Source organism: Oryza brachyantha, chromosome 7 (assembly GCF_000231095.2).
Source record: "Oryza brachyantha chromosome 7, ObraRS2, whole genome shotgun sequence".
In the NCBI taxonomy this organism is placed as follows: domain Eukaryota; kingdom Viridiplantae; phylum Streptophyta; class Magnoliopsida; order Poales; family Poaceae; genus Oryza; species Oryza brachyantha.
The window spans coordinates 5,111,282-5,131,127 of record NC_023169.2 but is presented as its reverse complement, the minus strand read 5'-3'; the positions used below and the strand labels follow the sequence as shown (position 1 = coordinate 5,131,127).

Here is a 19,846-nt window from a genome sequence, read left to right as displayed (position 1 = left end):
TTTTCTGTTGTTACTGTGATCTATATAAGTTCATCTTCCATACACGTACACTAAACGTTCATAGTAACTTCACCAAGAAAGGGGACTAAAAATTTCCTTGACCGGAAAGTGCAGTGTTCATACCCGGACAGTCCGGCCAAAGCTCTCGGCCCAACCCGAGAGCCCCGACCAGACGGTCCGGCCCTACTAACCGCTATGTTTTGAAAGAATTTTCAGGTCGCCTATTCACTCCCCTTATAGGCTTTCTCCCTGGGACTTCAACTTCCAATCATCCAAGTAGTAAGGTATGAAAAAAATATGGTGGGAGTGACTGTTTTCCTAGGGGAATGTGTGCCCATCCATGGGAAGTCCCAAACACCCGAGTAAGACCGTGTTTGGCAGGAGAGGTATAAGTTATGCCTGGCACGCAAAATATAGTAATAGATTAGTACATTATTAATTTATTATTAATTATTAAAAAATTATAAAATAGATTATATGATTTTTAAAACAACTTTCATGTAGAAAATTTTTATAAAAATACACTATTTAACAGTTCAGGAAACATGTGCATGAAAAACGAGAGAAATAAGTTAACTAACAGAGGCTCCCGAACGTGGCCTAAATATGCTGAGAAAACCATGCGAGATATTATGCAATTTGACAGTCCTGCTATTCATCCACAGCTAATAGGATATCGTGGGCCCACTGTCAGTGATTTGTCCAGGGGCCGGTGGGCCCACCTTTTCTAGTGGGCCGGATCAGTCAACAGTTTAGCTTCTCATTATCTTGTTAAAGTGGCTACTTCACTATCAACATGTAGCTTCAAACTAAACCGGAGTTCCATTATATCGAAATCAACCTGAGAAAGATATTGGCATCATTCATCATCCAACAATCCAGCCTGCCAAATTAGCCATGAAAATACACTCTTTAACACCAAAGGGACGCAACCAAAGTCAGATGCACAATTCTTAACACCAGCCTGCCCAATTGCCCATGCAGGAGGCAGTCACATTGTAAAACAAAAATCAAGTAAAATTAGTCGTATTTGGTACTACATGATAGTAGTAACAATGTTCCACAACTTATTTGTAAAAATGGTATAACCGCACCTCCGTTGTTCCATAATGTATACACATGCCAGATGCTCATAGCTTGCATGGAAAATCTGTTAAAAAGACAGTCACCACGCAAATTCATGGTCGAAATACTAACTACGGATGATTGTTCAGCGAAACAGAAACCAAAAGGTGATGTCTCATTCGTTCACATACCTATAGCTACCATTATGTTACAATAAACAAAACAAAATTCAATCCAGTGCATTGCCTCTCAGCTCCCACAATTTCACTGTTCCATCATCGCTTGCTGATGCCAACATATTCGGGTCCTAAAAAAGTATTTGAGAATATTACTACATTTATCCGAAGTTGTAAGACAAACAGGGAGTGATTGTTGGTTTTTTCATAAAAAGGCAAAAGACATATTTACAAATGAAAAATAATTTGTGAATAAAAATTCTATAATGTATTCTTAGCGATCTAAAAGCCAAAGCTGAAAAATAAACTTTAGTAAAAAGTCCCAAAGTCAACTCCGAATATAAATGTGAAAATTCAAATTTTGGTTTATAAGCATAAACAGAAGTAAAAAGATGGAGGTGACAAAACCACAAAATTACACCGATATCTTTTTTGTTGCTCTCTCCCTGACATTACCTGAGGACACCATCGGACACAGTTTATATCCATGTCATGTGCCTTCTCTTTCTTTAATATTAATCTGTACGAAGGCTCCTCAGTCTGCAGCATTGAAAGTAGCCTTTAGTATTTCAAACAAACCTGCGTATCTATCTTTACCTTTTTATTCCCCTAAAACGTCTTCATTGACACTGATACATCTTATGCTGGAAGCTACATAGCCCTTCTTGAGCTCTTGAAAAAGAAAATGGCATTTTGGCAACAGCAAAAGATAGCTGTACAGTTTTTGGAGATAAAACCACACATAATTTGCCAATGATAAAAAACAAATGGAAGCCAACAGTCAGCACTAGTCGCCAAGAAATGAAACAACAGTTTATCCATTGGTCATGTTCACATTTCATATAGGTGGAAGACATTCAACATTGTACTCCTGGGAAATGTTTGACAACCGGGAAATTATGGAGTCCCTAGCAGAACATTGCATGCCAATATTTAATATTTACCAAGATATAACTTCGACAAACAGGCCAGCTAAAAGCACAGAATGCAAAGACCAAAAATCTTGAGAATATGAATGTGCTAGGAAGGGTAAGATACCATACTACTCTTGTCCTCAGTAAATAAGCAGATCACATCATCACCTGCACCACTGGCTATGATATCCTCGCTGCCATGCCAGGATGAATAGGAAATGTCAAAGAATAGCAAAACACATGATTCTATTCATATTTAATTCATATGGACTGAGGAAAATATATTGGAAGACTAATTATTAAAAGAAAATTGTATCAGATGAATAAACTAGCATTAGTGCTTTGCAGTTGAAAATTTTCCTAAAATAGACATGCAACATCTAGAAAGTGACAATAGAACTATGAAGGTACACACACACACAATGAGAATAGGCAAAAAGAGAGAACAAAATTCAACAGCATGTTGATAGTTTTTTAGTACTTTTAACAGCCCTTTCTGCTTGAATATGACTCTTAATGTGTATAAAGTTTATCGGCATAGACTCAATGAGCACATCCTTTAAAGAACATATAGTGCTCTCAAGTAGAATCAAGAAACTAATAATTATAAATTTCATATTGATGTACTGAATTAATAGTGTGAATTTCAAAAACCCAAGGTATTATGGAGTTAGTACTAAAAAAGAGTGAAGTGCACGGACAATCCTTAAAGTTGTAGGGGTTTGTCATTTAGTCTTAAACTCTCAAAATGCATATTCAGGTGCCAAAACTATCAAAGTGCGAAATTCCGGTCCCAAATTACCAGAGCCCCTCTGGGATCCTATGTGGCACTGACATGCCACGCCACATGGACAAATAAGATCCACCTAAAAATTTTCCTTTTCCTTTTCTCTTTTCTTTTTCTTTCATCTTTTTTTCCCTTTCTTCTCCTTGGTACAGCTGCAGGCCATGTCAGCGTATATGTGGCATGCACGTCAGCACCATGTGTACTTTGACATGTTCTAGGACCTAGATGTGCATTTTGAGAGTTTGAAGACCTAGACGATACACCCTACAAGATTAAGGATTGCCCATGTACTTTACTCAATAAAAAGCGAATGTGGTTTCGTGATACTAGTAGAAGCAAACCACAGGTCCTGTTATTTGGCTTGAATATATGTACTGACCTACAAGCATAATGTGGACTTCTGCTTTAGTTTAGTTTCTTGCTTTCTCTTATTCATTCGATCACTCTACCACTAACATCATTGAAGGATATTATTGTTATTTCCGGCATATTATTATCCGGCACCAAAATATATGCGCAAAAATCCAGAATGCTATCAACAAAAGAAATGTTTATAAAATTCCATATTTTCATGAATTTTCTTATATTGAATGTTTTATGATGTCAAACTGGAAGCTTATGGTGAGAATTGAGTTGCTTTTACAGTTTGGTAGGCTTCAATTGAACAGGGTTTGTAACAGCCTGAAAACCTGTGGTTTTATTAAAACTGGTCTTATTAGTTTGTGACAGCCTGAGATAAGAATTGAGTTGCTTTGACAGTTTGGTCGGCTCCAAATACAACAGGGTTTTGCAACAGCCTGAGAAACTGTGGCTCTGTGAAAAATGTTGTTAGTAGTGCGCACAAAACCTGGGGTTTCTGAAATTTACTCGTTGATAAATCATGCTCACAGTTTAACTGAGGAACAGAGTTAACTTGTTACTTCTGCATGAATTAAGTTCATGCGTATCAAGGACATCTTGGTGCTATGAGATCAACTCACCTTGACCAATGGGCTGAAAAAACGGTTCGACCATGATATCCTGTGAGAGTAGAAAGGTGTCGCCTGAAATCAAATAGCAACTATACTGTTATTGAGAAATGGTATGGAAAGGGGCATATTGGACACTTTTCTTCACTGCTGTGATGTAACAGCAGTATCAAGAGAACCATGACAGTTACACTAAACTCATTATCATTTAGTGATGCATGGTAGTATGTCTCAGCTAGTCAACCTTATCCAAAAGCAATTAGCCACAATATATGGGGAGGGCTATGGTTCAGTCTAGTATGAAGTATAAAGCAGGGGAAAAGTTTAGTAGATCTCAATTTAAGTTCTCATACTCCCTGCATTTCAAAACATATGGTGTATTTTGTTTCGTTACGACAAGAGTTTAACCAAAGCTTACTCTATTAGGATATAGTATTTTTTATGACACATAAGTATAATAATAAGAATTACTTTCGAATAAGAATCTAAAAATATTAATTGTGTCACAAAAATTATATCCTAATAGAATAATCTTTGGTCAAACCCTTGTCCTAATAAAACAAAACATGCCCTATATTTTGAATGGAGGGAGTATTAGATCTTTCCCTTATAGCACTGAAATAGAGTACTGATAAATTAGCAAGTTGTGTAATGAATAAGATTGTATACATTATACTAGTGGTGATACTTCAATTAATGCTCCGTTAAGGAGCTAATCCTCATTCATTGGTGTACGCTGCTCACAGGCTCACAGGACTAGACTAGAGAATACAAAACTGTAAAAATGCAACAATAAGATTAATAAAAGCCATATTGGCATTAATAGGTTTGCTATAGTAGTGGCCAAGCCTGCTATTGGGGAGTAATATACTAAGTTTTAGCTTAGATTTTAGGCAGAGCTGTGATACATGAAAGTTATCCAACTTTATACAGCAAATATGGGTCAGTAAATTGAATAATTATCCAGGCAGAGAAAATACATATTAATAGCACATTCTTACCATGATTCATGGTTGTCACCAGTTTTTGGTTGAGACAAATCAGCACTTGTGTCCCATATTTTCAATGTACGGTCATCACTGAATAACAGCTGCATGACATTAGTAACTTCTCGATTGACCTGTTTGGAACGCAGGAATTTCAGTCGACAAGAAGTCGGGGAAATCCCACATTCCATTGAGGCCTTAAATATCATTTAAAACAGATAGTAGCTATATAAAACAGACCTGCATGTGACCATCCTATCACCTTTCTGGTTAAAAGATAATGCCCATACTGTTGATGAGTGACCACTGGAATTAAAAAGAATGAAACCAATCACACAAGGAAAAGGTACAGCAATAGGTCAAGCACTGAAACTAGGAAGCATATATAAGTATTATCATGCCAAACAGAGAACAAAGAGTTCATCAACAATTGAAGTGAACAATGAAAAAGAGAAATAAAATGTATCTTTAACTAATTGAAAAGCAAGATGTTAGCAAATTGATCTCATTAGTTATTATCCAAAGAAAATTGAAGAAGATCCTAAATAATGCTGTAGCAAAGTAGAAACAACACGAAATATGAATAACTAATGTCTAACGGAAAAGAGACGTATGGAAGTCGAACAATGAGCTAATGGCCATGGAGCAAAAGTTACATTTCTTTACAATGAAGAGCATCATGCCAGCTAAAATTTGGTGATTTGGTAACATTGTAAATGCATGCTATGACATGTTAAATAAGTCAAACAGACTATATGACGAGCCAGTACCAGCTTTTATCAAACATGGGATGCAAAAAGGGCGACAAAAATAACAAGGCTAATTACCAGTTATCGGCTTCAGTTAATGTCTGCACACAATGCCACTCATCGTCGCCATCATCAGCCCAGACCTTCATCACAGAAATTCAAAACCAGCCATTATTACACTCAAACACTACCAAACTAATGAGTCAAAAGCAATACAAATACAACACATCTTTCCCCCTCACCCAAGTAAAAGCATAGGAACTAGCAAGGAATGCATTCATTTGGAACTAATAAAGTTCATACCCTGATTGAATTGTCATAGCTGACAGAAACAAGGACATCAAGGTTCGGGTGCCACTGCACCATCTTCACATCTTGCGTATGCCCTTGCAGCACCGCGACACACTCATACTCGTTCCCTGGCTGCATCTCCCATATCCACACTGCCTTGTCCCGGCTGCACGTCGCGAGCAGCGACCCCGACGCGCTCCAGGACACGCTCTTCACCTCATTCTCATGGCCCTGCACGCCCCACAAGTCAAGAGAGTTATAACCAACGATCACAAGGCACAGCAGCAAACGGCATTAACACCAATCCGCATCTGAAACATCTTATAAATAGAAAGAGTCATTTTGACCTCCAAGGTGGCGACGCACTCGAAGTCGCCGCCGGAGTACTCCCATATCGCCGTGGTGGAGTCGAAGCTCGCGGTGGCCAGCAGCTTCCCGTCGGGGGACCAGGCGCACGACCTCACCGTGCGGTTGTGCGTGTCCTCCAGCACATCCTAGCCCAAAACCCACACGCCGCGGCCAAAGTCAATCACTATTCACGCTCGCCTTGCAGCCGCAGCCCGGAGCAGCATCGGCTCTACCAACAAAGGGGGGCTTCGTCGCGAGAGGAGTGGGGATCAGAGTGGTTACCGAGCATCGCCACGCGCCGTCGGCCGCGCGCTTCCAGATCCGAACGGCCTTGTCGCCGCCGCAGGACGCGAGGACGGGGCCGGCGCCGGCGCCTGGGGAGGGGTTCCACGCGAGGGACCAGACGCGGTCCGTGTGCCCCGTCAAGCGGTGCGCCTCGCGCAGCTCCGCGGCGCCGCCGTCCATGGCCATGCCCCCCCCCCTCCGGGCGGTGGTAGCAAGGATGGCGCGATCGGTCGAGGGAGTGGTGAAGAGGAGAGGGCGAGGGGGTTGGAGGAGGCGGCGGCCGGCGACGGCGGCGGCGGCGGCGGCGGCGGAGGGGGAAGGGAGGGGAAGGGAGTCCACCGCGCGTGGTGGGCACGTGCGAGACTGCGACTGGTCGAGGCTATAGAAACTGGGAAAACAGATCCACCGTTGGCTTTGAGGAACGGCGATGTTCGATACCGTCGGATCGGCGATGCCCATGAAGGAAGAAAATCGTATTTCAATCACTTTTAACTTGCGGTTTCACTGTAATACGATCAATAGTAAGTTGAGCTTCGATAAAATGTCACCATTAACCTGTGCATTGCAGCAGTTATATCGTTTTATTTCTTTTTTGCATTTTGCTCATTCCTTTTGTCGTCAGTATTTTTGAGACGAAAATATCCTTGCTCTATTTTTTGTCATCTCTGCCGTAGCCACGGTAAGTGATGCTGCACATTCTATGTAGCAATAATACCATATTGCTATAAAATATGTGTATTATTATTGCATAATTGCAGGAACATAGCGATATAAGTGCAATAACATGTGCGTTGTTACTGCACAATTGTAGTAACGTCGTGATAGAAGTACAGTAACATCATGATATTAGTGCAATAACACGGGGGTGACTACATACTGTTGCTACAGTACAACTAATACATGTAAGATAGCTAAAAGAGTGTATTACCAATCTTTAAAGAACAATATCTCATGTGTCTTATATTATTTTTTAAAATCGTTTTCATCACAATGGTTGAAAAAATGGGATTTAAACAAAAAGATCTGTCGTGACTATATTTTGATGTTGTTACGCATTTATAAAGCATGTTACTGTATTTTGCCTTCGTGTTACTGCACTTTTCAGATAGACTGAAGTGGACAGCGGTGTGGTGTGGAGGAAAATCAAAAGACAGGTTTGACTGGCGGGGGAGAGCTTTGATGAGGCCGATAGGAGGGTTTTGGGCCCCTGGAAGGAGGTGTGAGGTGGGTTTGAGCCTTTACGAGGGGAGGGTTAGTCAAAGTTCTCCTCCATCGGTCAAACCCGTCATTTGACCTTCTTGCATACCACACCTTTGTCTAATCTTGTCTATCTGAGAAATGCAGTAACATAAAGATAAAAATACATTAACATGCCTTATAAAATTGTTGACGCTGAAAATGACAATCAACAGTCACACACGTAGGCTTAGGAATCAATCTTAGATCATTCCAGTGCAGGACCTAATTCTTAGAAATGTTGGGCCTGCCAGTCAGTTTGATTCTGTAACTGACAAGATATAACATGGAAAGACGGTTAACCCTGAAACTACTTTCGGACGGATAGCCGATACCGTCCCAGGACCCTAGCCGATGTACTAGACGATCGGCTTCACAAGAATTTCATAATAATGAGTGTAAATATGCTCAATCGGCTAAGCCAGAAGCAGGATAAACGCCAAACAGACTAACCAACCAATTAATCTTAAAAGATCGGACCCAATCGAGACAGTCTTAAGATTAATCAGCCGATCGGACCGATTCAATGCTTATCGCGCGTAAAATTGACAGCCGATAGGAGACTAGGCGCGGAATTAAATATTAACCAAAATGATATACTAATTACCAGCATAAAACAACAATAATCAACAGCATACATGCTCACACCAGATTTAGAAGATCGAATCTAATCGAGACAGTACAGATCTAAATATAACCATGAATGAGATCGACTAATCATTGTAGCATGCGAGTAACAAAACAGCAAGCCGGTGTAACCTACCAACTAATCCGTTAAACCCAGCTGATCGGACAGATCTCTATAAGCATATCGCACCAATTATACATATATCAGACCTAACCGAGACAGTATACAATCTGGTACGATATAATTATAGAAACATGAAGATCGAGGACTTAATGAACCAATCGACAAATTACTCCAGATAATGCTGGCTAGAGCTCCAGTGATAAACCCTCATGAGTACTTGATCTAATCTAATAACACAAACCCAGCCAACCAGATTGATCGAACCGAACCGAGACAGAATCAAGTTGACTAGAGTCATGCTAGCAGATCAAACAGAAGAACTCGCGAGGATCGATCGAGAACTACTACTACTTCAAGCTAAAACAAATTAAAGCAATAATAGAACTTAGCCCGCCGATCACCAAGACAGGAGATCGGACTTAACCAAGACAGTTTTGTTCTAGTTGATCGATGGGTTTTGACAAACAAGAACTCACATTTCGAGTCTGACAAATCCCGCGCCGAAAGCTCACGCAAGTCAAAGGTTTCGGAGGCGATGCGCCAAGTATGATTGTTCTGAAGATAATTTACAATGACCCCGGGGACATATATTTATACCCTGGGGTATTAACTAACCTATCCGAATAAAATCCGTTATTAACTAACTTGTAGTGTTCGGACTCTAATTAACATAAAAATCCTAAACAAACTCTAAGATAAATCCTAATTAATCTACACGGACTCACAACTAACACCGACTCTATCCCTAACCTTCAGGCCCAATCGGGCTCCAATTCCTGTCTGATTCGGACTCCATCGGCTGTATCTATGACGCGTCCAATCTCTTGTCTCCAGCCGATTTGTCCTTTCTTGTCTGATTCAGTCTTTAGTTTGTGTTTCAATCCATAACGGTAATTTGCCACAATCTGACGTTAACAAAAATACAGTAACAAAATCATGACGGATCTAATTTTTTAAATCACATTTTTAACCACTGTAGTGAAAACGGTTTTAAAAATAATATAAAACACATGAGATAGTGCTCTTTAAATATTGGGAATACAAAACTTTAGCTCTTCCATCTGTATTAGTTGTACTGTAGCAAGAGTATACAGTCACATTGTTAAAAAAAGTGCTTTAAAAAAGTAGATCCCTTATGAGTTTGTTTTGACGTTGTTACTGTAAATTAGTTGTCGTGTTACTACAGAATTTCTATAAGACGAGGGGTGAGCTTAGATAGTCATGAGGGGAAACACATAGGAGAGTTGACCCACGGAGGAACCCTTTGACCAACCTTTAAATAAGGTGGGGTGATTTTTGGGCGTTAAAAAGAGGGGTAGGAGGTGGGATGGACCTTAGGAGGTCTTAGAAGTGATGTACTTAGGTTTAGGGCCAAAATCTTCCCTGCAGTGATTCGGGGTCAAGGCCCTGATTTTTTTTGGGACGAGGATAGGGAATATTTTTTTCCCAAAGCATTTCCAGCAGATACTCTATCTCATCATCCATTTTAAAAATAAAGTATGTGATAGAGAAAATATTGCTCTACTAGATAATCTATCACATTATCCAGAAATAGAGCATCATTTATATTAGAAAGAAAAACTCTAAATATAGATGTTCTCTCTCCTCCATCCATATCTTAACATCCAATCACAAGATAGAGCAATAACAATATGAGAAGAGATGGTAACAAAATATGTATGAATGATATAATATGGATGTTCTATTGAAGTGATAACTGATATGCATAGATAATCTATCTTGGATGATCATCCAAATGATAATATGGATGATAAAATTTAGATGAGCAACTATTGGAAATGCTCTTAGATCATGCCCAACGCTAGTGGCTAGATAAGTTTGTGCTCTTTTAGCTGATTATTCTCCAACTTTTAATTGGATTTTGCGCGCACGATATTTAAACTATAAAACGGTATAATTTTTGCGGAAAATTTCTATAAAGAGGTTCATCATCTTACATTAGTAGATTTTTAATTTTGTAGTAGTTAATTCCATCGTTTAAACCATTAAATAGATATCACAAAATCTGATAAACTTTCATCACCTAGTGTGTCCCAGAAAACCAGCTCCCCACGAAAAAATAACCAATCAGTAGGTTAAATAAAAGCTCACTCTCACCTATGGGTCCATGTTAGAAAAGCTCAATTATTATAGGAGACTGTGTAACCCGTTACATGTCAAGAAAGTATTAATACTCAACTCCCCAAAATTTTGTATTGAGTCTATAAAAAGTCAACTCTTGGAGATGCTCTTGTGCCTAAAAATTAAAAGATGCCAAAAAAAACTAAATTACCATGTATTAGGAACACATGAATACGTATGTACGTCTCAAATCATAGGATAAGAGAGAGCCATTATTATTAGGCATGCGTAAATATTGAAATAGATTTAGGAATGTTCGAAGATACGTATTTCCGATCTAATTTCGATCCAGACATAATTTTGAGGATCAATTTTAGATACCGGAGTATATCCTCACACGAAGAGATATTATCAACCCTCAACCGTGCGTGCCAAGGAAAGGGCAGGAGACAAGAAGACACGCGATGACATCGGACAATCCGGGCCCACCATGTCAGAGAGTCCACAACCTCCCCGGCCATACTTTTGACCGGGAAAAACCAAAAAGGATACACACGACGGGTCGAGTCCAACATAGGGATGAAGCTAGATCGAAATAGAGAGGTGCCACGGGTATCTGAATTTGAATCGGAGGGATGAATATATGGTGACTCATAAATTTTAGTTAAAAATTTTTCCGAAGGGGGTTTCTGGGAACCCCTTCTTGTATGCAGCTTCGCCACTGGTCCGACATAGAATGCGAGAGAGCTGGTAATACCTCCGTTACATAATAGCTTCATTTTTCGTTTTTCTCTGTAACGTTTAACCCTTCGTCAAAATTTATCAAAAACTTAAAAAAATTAGTCACGTATAAAGTACCATTCATGGTTTATCATCTTGTAAGAATAAAAATATTAATCACAAAAAAATTTCAAATGAGACAAAAAGTCAAAACATTGTATAAAAAAACTGAAAAATGATTTTATTTCAGGACGGAGGTAGTATTAGACACGAGTAAACATTGAAAAAGATTTAGGAAGTTGCAGATATGGTCTCTGATCTAATTTCCAGGATATGATTTTATGGTCAATTTTAGATACTGTATCCTCACAGAAAGAGAGATTGCATGCCAGGAAAGGGCAGGAGAGAGAGGAAAACACATATTGACATCGGACAATCCGGCCCACTCGGCCCACCACGTCAAAGAGTTCGCGACCGCCCCGCCCCGTCCCGCCCCTACTTCCGACCGGGAAAAACCGAAAAGGATACATACAACGCGGTCGAGTCCGACTCCGTATACGCTACGACTACGTACCCCTCCGATCCCTCGCCGCCCACGCCATGTATGCACGCACGATCCCCTCGTCGTCGATCGAGTCCACTACCGCCGCCGCCGAGATCGAATCGAATCAGAGACCTCATCGCAGCAGCAGCAGCGTCGTCGTCGTCGTCGTCGAGCAGTACTAGCACGTGCGTGCGTCGATCATGAGGTTCGTGGCGGCGTACCTGATGGCCACCATGGGCGGCAACCCGAGCCCCAGCAAGGACGACGTGCGCGCCATCCTCGCCTCCGTCGGCGCCGACGTCGTCGGCGACCGCGACGCCAACGCCAAGCTCGACCTCCTCTTCGCGCAGGTCGCCGGCAAGGACGTCGCCGAGCTCATCGCCGTCGGGAGCGAGAAGTTCGCCTTCGCGCCATGCGGTGGCGCAGCCGCCGCCGCCGCCGCTCCGTCGGCCGGCGCCGCGGCGGAGGAGAAGGAGAAGGAGGAGGAGGAGGAGGAGGAGGAGGAGAAGGCTGTGGAGAAGGTGGAGGAGGAGGACGACGACGACGATATTGTGTTCTCCCTCTTCGACGAGGAGTAAATTAAAGCTAGCGTCGCGTCTTCGTCTCCGATCAGCCGTACGTGCATGCATGAGTGGCTAAAGTCTATAAATAAATACGTATTTAGCATCGCCTTTATGCAATACGCATGCATCAAGGCATAAGTATGCATATATACGTTAATAGTAGTAGCAGTAAGGTAGTATGCATTTAGCTTTGTGTCTATATATATAATGGATCGATGGGATGGGTTTACAGTGCTTGTACCTTCGTCTAATCGTTTATTTAGTGCTTGTTATTTTGCTGTGTATCTGTTCTACCTTAATTTTTTCGTTAATTATATTGACAGCTGAATCTCTGATCGATCATGCACGTGCAACGTACGCAGGGCGTTATACTATGGCTGCGTTTCTTTGTATAAATTATGGAATTAATTAATAAAAAGTTGAAAATCTAATGTAGAAAGGTGAGATTATAAACTTTTATATATAATCTTTTTGCAAAAGTTATACCATTTAGTGGTTTTGGAAAGTGTGTGCGGAAAAGCCGAGCAAAAATCTAAGAAAAAACCAACAAAAAATACAACCTATGTATCAAGTAGGGCTAAATGAATAAGCTCGTGGCTCAGTAGCTCGTTCAACTTATGGCCAGGTTGGCTCAACTCGTTTTAATTTCCTACCAAGCTAAGCCACACAGTTTTGGCTCGTTTGGGATAACGAGTCAACTTAGCTCGCTCCCGAGCTAAACATGCAAGCTACATCAAAGACACTTTCTAGATTGTTTTATGGTTTGGTACTAAGGCCACGTTTGGCCTCATGGCTAAGTTAACTTAGCTCCCTTATTTTTTACGCATACGTTTCCCTAACGGCTAAACGACGTATTTTTTAAAAGAAAATCTGTAGAAAAGTTATTTTAAAAATCATACTACCTCCGTCTCTAAATATTTGACGCCGTTGACTTTTTTATATACGTTTGACTATTCGTCTTATTCAAATTTTTTTGCCAAATATGTAAAGCTATATATGTGCATAAAAATATATTTAACAACGAATACAATGATATAAAATAATTAATAATTATGTAAATTTTTTGAATAAGACGAATAGTCAAACACGTATAAAAAAGTCAACGGCGTCAAACATTTAGGGACGGAGGGAGTATTAATCTATTTTATATTTTTTTAATAATTAATAATTAATTAATCATGTACTAATCTATTATTATGTTTTCTGCGCCAGTTAAATTAACTTATCACCCTAAAGAACGAACGTGGCCTAAGAATAATTACAATATACCTATACTAACGCTATCGTGTTATAATATTTTTATTAATACATCATTTAATTTCATATTAATCAAATTATTTTTTCTAAAATAGGTTTAATTGCACTGTAATTCAATTCAAGTCATATATCAAACATTTCTATGCTGACATATGGTGACATTTGGTCATATAAACCAAATAACTGAAAGAAAGTTTATGTTACAAATATTGCACAATTTTATATATCCACAGTCATATTCAACTAGATGAATTTCACGGCCATACGCGTACCATCCATCATACTCTTAACGCATGTGTGTTCTAAAGATGACCTAAATAGAAATCTTTTTTAAGACATGTATATAGCTGTTTAATATAATGTAATTGGGATCTACCTTCTCATTAATGTAAAATGAAGTTTTTAGGTAAATTTGTGCAATTCCAGTTAACTACAACTTTTATCATAATTTAATAGAAATCCACTACAAATATAGGTTAGGCAAAAGAAAAACTTAATCATAAATCATAATAATATGAAATTAAGAAATCTAATTACGTGTATAATGATTAAGCTTACAAATAATTAAAACTCAACCAGACATAACTTCATCACTTTTGGTCTACACAGTTCGGCCTTGTGCTATGTTTGGATAACTCATTAGAACTTCATATGGTTTCTAAAAAGCAAAATCGAAACACACTTGATGTGGTACCCGAAGAGTAAGCTGACCATGTATGAACTTCATATGATTTCCAGTAAAAATACACATGAACAACCACCCCCCTAGTAGAAAGAATAGGAAAAGAATATACTATGTAAAAGTCTCAAACTAGGTGAAATCTAATTGTGTATGGAATCAATCCCATATAATATCTAATTGTGAAAAAGAAAATACTATGTAAAAGTCTCGGACCGACGCATGCATGTACAGGATTTGGGCCCACGGGAACTATCCGGGGAAAATACGAGAACCGTGAAAACGGTCAGGAAAACTAACTTAACCGATTTCGCTAGCCTTTCCTACTTTTCCTGTCAAAACGATATTCGGACGAAAAAATCGATATACGGTGCATCCCGTTTTCAACCGTATTTGTCCCTTACCGACGTGAGCCGCCAAAAATGTTGAGGCAAGAGGGGCTCATATTTATGCGCAGGAACTATAGCCAGAGGAAGGGGTATGAATCTCGAGCGGAGGTAAATCTTTTCACCTAACTTTTTACACGTTGGGCCCGTTTGACACAGCTGCAGCTCCCAACTCCAATTTGTCTAGAGCCAGATTTATGCGGAACGGTACAAATTCTATTTTTTTATGAGTGAAGTTAACGGAGCTGCTCCTAAAAAATAAACTATAGGCACGGAGCTTGGTTTTGCTGCTCCACGACTCCACTCCATAAAAAAAACCCACTACCCTTTATTTTTTTTATAATTACACTACTATGTCATTCATACCCTAATCTATTCTCGTCTCTCTCCGTATGTATTCGTAGCGGCGACGCGTGGCACTCGCATGCAGCAGCAGCAGCAGCGTGCAGGGCGCTGCGGCGGCGGCCGGCGCGCAGCCTGCATCTGCGCGGCAGGGCGCGCAGGCTGCATCTACGCGGCCAGGGCGCAGCAGGCGGTGGGCTGCGTGCAGGGCACTGCGGCGTGGGCGACCAGGACGCGACATGGCACGACGGCGGCAGCGGCAGCGGCAGCAGCAGCAGCGTACTAAGGTATTGTCTACTTTTTTCTGATTTTTTCTATATGCAAACTGCAACCTAAGTACCTAACTGAGGTCCGTTCGGCAGCCAGGTTAGATATCTACGAGCTCTTGTTTTCCACGCGTACGCTTTCTAAACTGCTAAAATATGTATTTTTTGTAAAAATTTTCTATTGGAAAGTTGTTTTAAAAAATCATATTAATATATTTTATATTTTTTAATAATTAATAATTAATTAATCATGTACTAATCTATTACTACGTTTTTCGCGCCAGATAACTTACCCTCTTCCCCCCTCACCCGAACACGGCCTAGATGATTTCATGATTGCATTATTAGATTATTCGATTATTTGTTTGTACATATAAAATAATATTGTCTATAATTTTTACTTAACAATACATAACATTATTTGTTATACCATGATTGTGCATATAGATATACTACGTGATCATTTTATTTTAGGAGTTCTGGAACAGATAAAGCTAACTAAACAGTTTTGATCTGCTCTTCAGCTTTCACAGGAATATCTCTCACTTAAGTTAAAGTTTGGAGCTAGTATCTGAAGTTCAGAGCCTATTAAAATCATATCAAATAGGGCCAATGGTAAGTCGTTGGTGTAATACTTTCCCTGTGTAGAGGTGATGCCCATCGGTCTTAGAATAAGTCTACCATTGTTTCACTAACTTTGATATAGGATATACTAAATTCCTAAATTATCAATAGAAGATGAATAAAACGGGATGCAGAAAGATCAAGCAAAGCAATGGGTTTACATCGATGATATTGATATTGTGGTGTCATATATAAAGCCTCGTGAAGCACGCCAAAGTCAATAGAAGATCCAAGCCAAAATACTGCTGAAATCTAGACACATCCAACGTGAGAGTTTGAGACCCAATTACTACTGCAATAGAAAATCAAATAAAACATGGATCACGAGCCTACTCAGAGCAGACTATAAGTCAACTTATAAACATATTTTAAAAAGATAAAAGAGAAGAAAGAAGAGAAGTGAGCTACTAATTTGTAGTCAGCTACACACGGGCTCTAAAAAAAAATATGTATATGACATGTGAGACCATGTATTGATGTTTTGTAGATAACTATTATATAAATTATCTATTAGATTATAGATGAATTGGAGCCACTAGTTGAATATACTGTTGAACTTGAACTTGTTCTCAGCAGATTCAATGGCCAACGATCTAATTAACTATGAGGGCGGTTCGAACGAAAGAAAGTGACATATTTACTCTAGTATAAGAAATTAGTATATAAATCATTTTTTACAATATGTGTTCGCATAATAATTGTTTTTTTCTCTCTCTTCTACGCTGTATCTTTCACTAACGACGAGCATGATATATGCTTCTTAGAAACCAGTGGTTTCTCTCCAATGATGAATTTATGATTTTTTTAGTATATTGGGTGAAGAGAAGACTTGGTTTCTCTAGGAGAAAACCATTTTTAAGTTTTTTCTCTCTTTCTTCATTAATTACGTTATCATGTCATCATTTTGCTTATCTGACAAGATATTTAATAAGAAAAGAAACCACGTTTAATACATCATTGGACTGCCTGACGAAGCTATTTAATTAGATTGTTGGCCATTGAAACGTATAAACTAATCGCACTGTAAAGGTATAAAATAATAAAAATAAAATAAATTGTCATGGGCCTACACCAACACCCAATACCTACTCCTAACAAATCGTGCAGATTTACATTAAAAAGTAATACCTGGACTGGAAGTTTCAAATAGCGACGATATTTTACTAAGTTTATCTTAAAATATCATCTCACGCATAGCGAGCAGTCAAATTACTATTTTCGCTGAAAATTTAGCACTCATTATTAAAATACTCATTTATTTTTATATTATAAGATATTTTTATTATGCTAATACCGATTCATCTATATAGGTTATAAGTATTCTAAATTCTCGAAAGGATGTCCCATCATCTGATGCATGCTATCCAAATAGTCATCAAAAAATTTGTAAAGATAGATTAATATAAGATATATCACTACATAAACATGCAAATTTAAATATGACTTCTACAATTCATACCAAATAATAAATTGAACTCTAAATAATATACGTATACTTAAAGTCATTTTTGTTATTTTTGTTATGGATTGTAAAAGTCATATTTGAACTTGCATATTTGTGTAGTGATATATCTTATATTAATATATCTTCACAAATTTTTAGAATTTTTTGATTAACTTCTGCCTTCGATTCATAACGTAAGATGTTTGACTTTTTTGGTTGTAATGTTTGACTATTCGTTTTATTCAAAAATTTAGTACAAATATAAAAAATAACAAGTCGTGCTTAAAATTCTTTTAATAATAAAGTAAGTCACAAACAAAATTAATGATATTTTTATATTTTTTAATAAGACAAATGATCAAACATCCAAAAAAATCAAACATCTTACATTATGTAACGGAGGGAGTATTTAAATAGCATGCAATAGATGAGGGGATATCCTTTCGAGGGTTTAAAATCCACTCCCGTAGCTTAGTCATATGGAACTAGCTAATGTCCTAAAGTATTTCATCTTGAAGCACCTATTTTTCTTTTTGAGAAATATAATATGCGTAGGTACTTAATTTGTTGAAGATGTTAAAATTGCCTAAACTATATATATATATATATTTTGCACCTTCATATTTGTCCACGACGTTAAATAGACAAAGAGCTCAAGCACCTATACTGGAAGAGCTGTACGGCTATACCTCGCTGACCTGACTTAGCTTGAAATCGATCGGCCAATGGCTGCTGCTCCCGCCGCCTCGTGAAGGCCTCCGACGCCTCCATCCAGCCGCACGTAGCCGCCGTCTCCAACCTCGACCTGTACCCTAACACCTTTCAGGCCTCCATAGTCTGCCTCTACGGCCCCAAGGCCGGCGGCGACTTCGACGCCGTCGTCGCCACCTTCGAGGCCGTTCTCCCGTCGCTGCTCAACCACTTCTACCCTCTCGCCGGCCGGATCGTCGTCGACCCTTCCTCCGGCCTACCCGAGCTGCACTGCCACAACCAGGGCGCGGAGCTTGTCGTCGGCGAGGTCGACGTCGCGCTGGGCAGCCTGGACTACGCCGTGACCGGCGAGTCGGTGAAGAGGATGATGCTGCCGTACCCCGAGGACGTGCCGCTGTCGGTGCAGCTGCTCCGGTTTGCCTGGGGCGGCTTCTCCGTCGTGTGGGGCAACAACAACCTCCTCAACGACGGCCACGCCATAACCATGGTCGTCAGGATGTGGTCGGAGCTGGCGCGGACGGGGAGGATCGCCGACGGGACGCCCGTCAACCACGACCGGTCGGTGTTCCGCCCCCGCAGCCCGCCGGCGTACGGCGCGGCGCTCGACGCCCTGTTCACGACGTACGACGACCGCCGGCTGGTGAACGTCCTGACCGCCCACGACAGCTTCGTCGAGCGGCTGTACTACATCGAGGCCGGAGACATCGCCCGGCTGCGCGACACGGCGAGCACCAACGAGGTGCGGCCGTCGCGGGTGCAGGCCGTGTCGGCGTACCTGTGGAAGGCGCTCGCCGGCGTGGTGGCCGCGTCGCGCGTCCCCGAGGAGCGGTGCTGCATGGGGTACTACGTGGACGCCCGGCGGCGAGAGACGTCCCCGGCGCTGCTCCAGGCGATGCGCAGCTACTTCGGCAACGTGATGGCGTACGCCGTCGGCGACGCGGCCGTGGAGGAGGTCCTGGCAAAGCCGCTGGCGGAGGTGGCGGCCATGGTGCGGGAGAGCATCACGTCGATCGACTACGACGAGTACCTGCAGGAGCTGGTGGACTGGGTGGAGGAGCACAAGGCGGAGAAGGTGATGGAGGCCAGCGCGCTCGGGCTGGGCTCCCCGACGGTGATCCAGACGGTGTTCGCGTCGTTCCCGCTGGACACCGACTTCGGGTGAGGCCAGGCGGCGCTGGCCATGCCCTTGTGGGACCACGAGAGGGTGACCTGCGGGACGCTGGCCGTCGGAGCGCGGCCGGGAGGCGACGGGTCGTGGCTGGTGAGCGCCTACGTATGGCCGCGGCTGGCGGCGGCGCTGGAGTCCGACGAGCGCCGCGTCTTCAAGCCCCTCACGGCGGCGTACCTCGGCCTCGTGTAAAATTTTAGCTAGCTTGCTATGCTGCACTGCTTAATAATTTGCTTTCTCGTGTGGAAGAAAAGCATTTTTCAAGCCTCGTTCCTGCGATCCAGGGACGGATCCAACTCATTCCGTCTTGTCTACGAACCAAATACATTATAATTTAATTCCAGTATTCTATTTCGCGCATTGTGTTATCTCAACACATTGATGATGCATGTGAGGTATTAATATGTACCGGAGAATTTCAACTTATTAAGCTTAAGCTGTAAACTTGCATATTAAAGATTGTTTGGGGAGCTTTTGGTCTGGGCGACTGCAGCTCGGAAATTC

At 40.9% G+C, this 19,846-nt stretch overlaps 2 protein-coding genes and 1 pseudogene across 3 annotated transcripts; 2 read left to right on the top strand and 1 right to left on the bottom strand.

Moving 5' to 3' along the window:
- Positions 1 to 909: 909 nt before the first annotated feature.
- On the bottom strand, positions 910 to 6,914 carry LOC102718941 (protein CIA1). 2 transcript variants are annotated; one of them, XM_040526157.1, is made up of 11 exons: positions 6,567 to 6,914; positions 6,284 to 6,430; positions 5,949 to 6,167; positions 5,724 to 5,788; positions 5,137 to 5,202; positions 4,912 to 4,989; positions 3,923 to 3,985; positions 2,280 to 2,349; positions 1,698 to 1,781; positions 1,257 to 1,372; positions 910 to 1,150 (listed from the first exon to the last, which is right to left on the bottom strand). In XM_040526157.1, the coding sequence occupies exons 1-10, from the start codon at positions 6,753 to 6,755 to the stop codon at positions 1,295 to 1,297; spliced, it is 1,059 nt and encodes a 352-aa protein (XP_040382091.1). In that variant the 5' UTR covers positions 6,756 to 6,914; the 3' UTR covers positions 910 to 1,150; positions 1,257 to 1,294. The 2 variants fall into 2 exon arrangements, with proteins under 2 accessions (XP_040382091.1, XP_006658445.2); XM_006658382.3 differs by lacking the exon at positions 910 to 1,150 and having other exon boundaries at positions 1,198 to 1,372; positions 6,567 to 6,911.
- Positions 6,915 to 12,006: 5,092 nt separating this feature from the next.
- LOC102701740 (60S acidic ribosomal protein P2A-like) lies at positions 12,007 to 12,683 on the top strand. The gene has a single exon (XM_006657531.3). The coding sequence runs from the start codon at positions 12,103 to 12,105 to the stop codon at positions 12,478 to 12,480; it is 378 nt and encodes a 125-aa protein (XP_006657594.2). The 5' UTR covers positions 12,007 to 12,102; the 3' UTR covers positions 12,481 to 12,683.
- A 5,501-nt stretch (positions 12,684 to 18,184) lies between these two features.
- On the top strand, positions 18,185 to 19,534 carry LOC102718665 (annotated as a pseudogene).
- Positions 19,535 to 19,846: the final 312 nt, after the last annotated feature.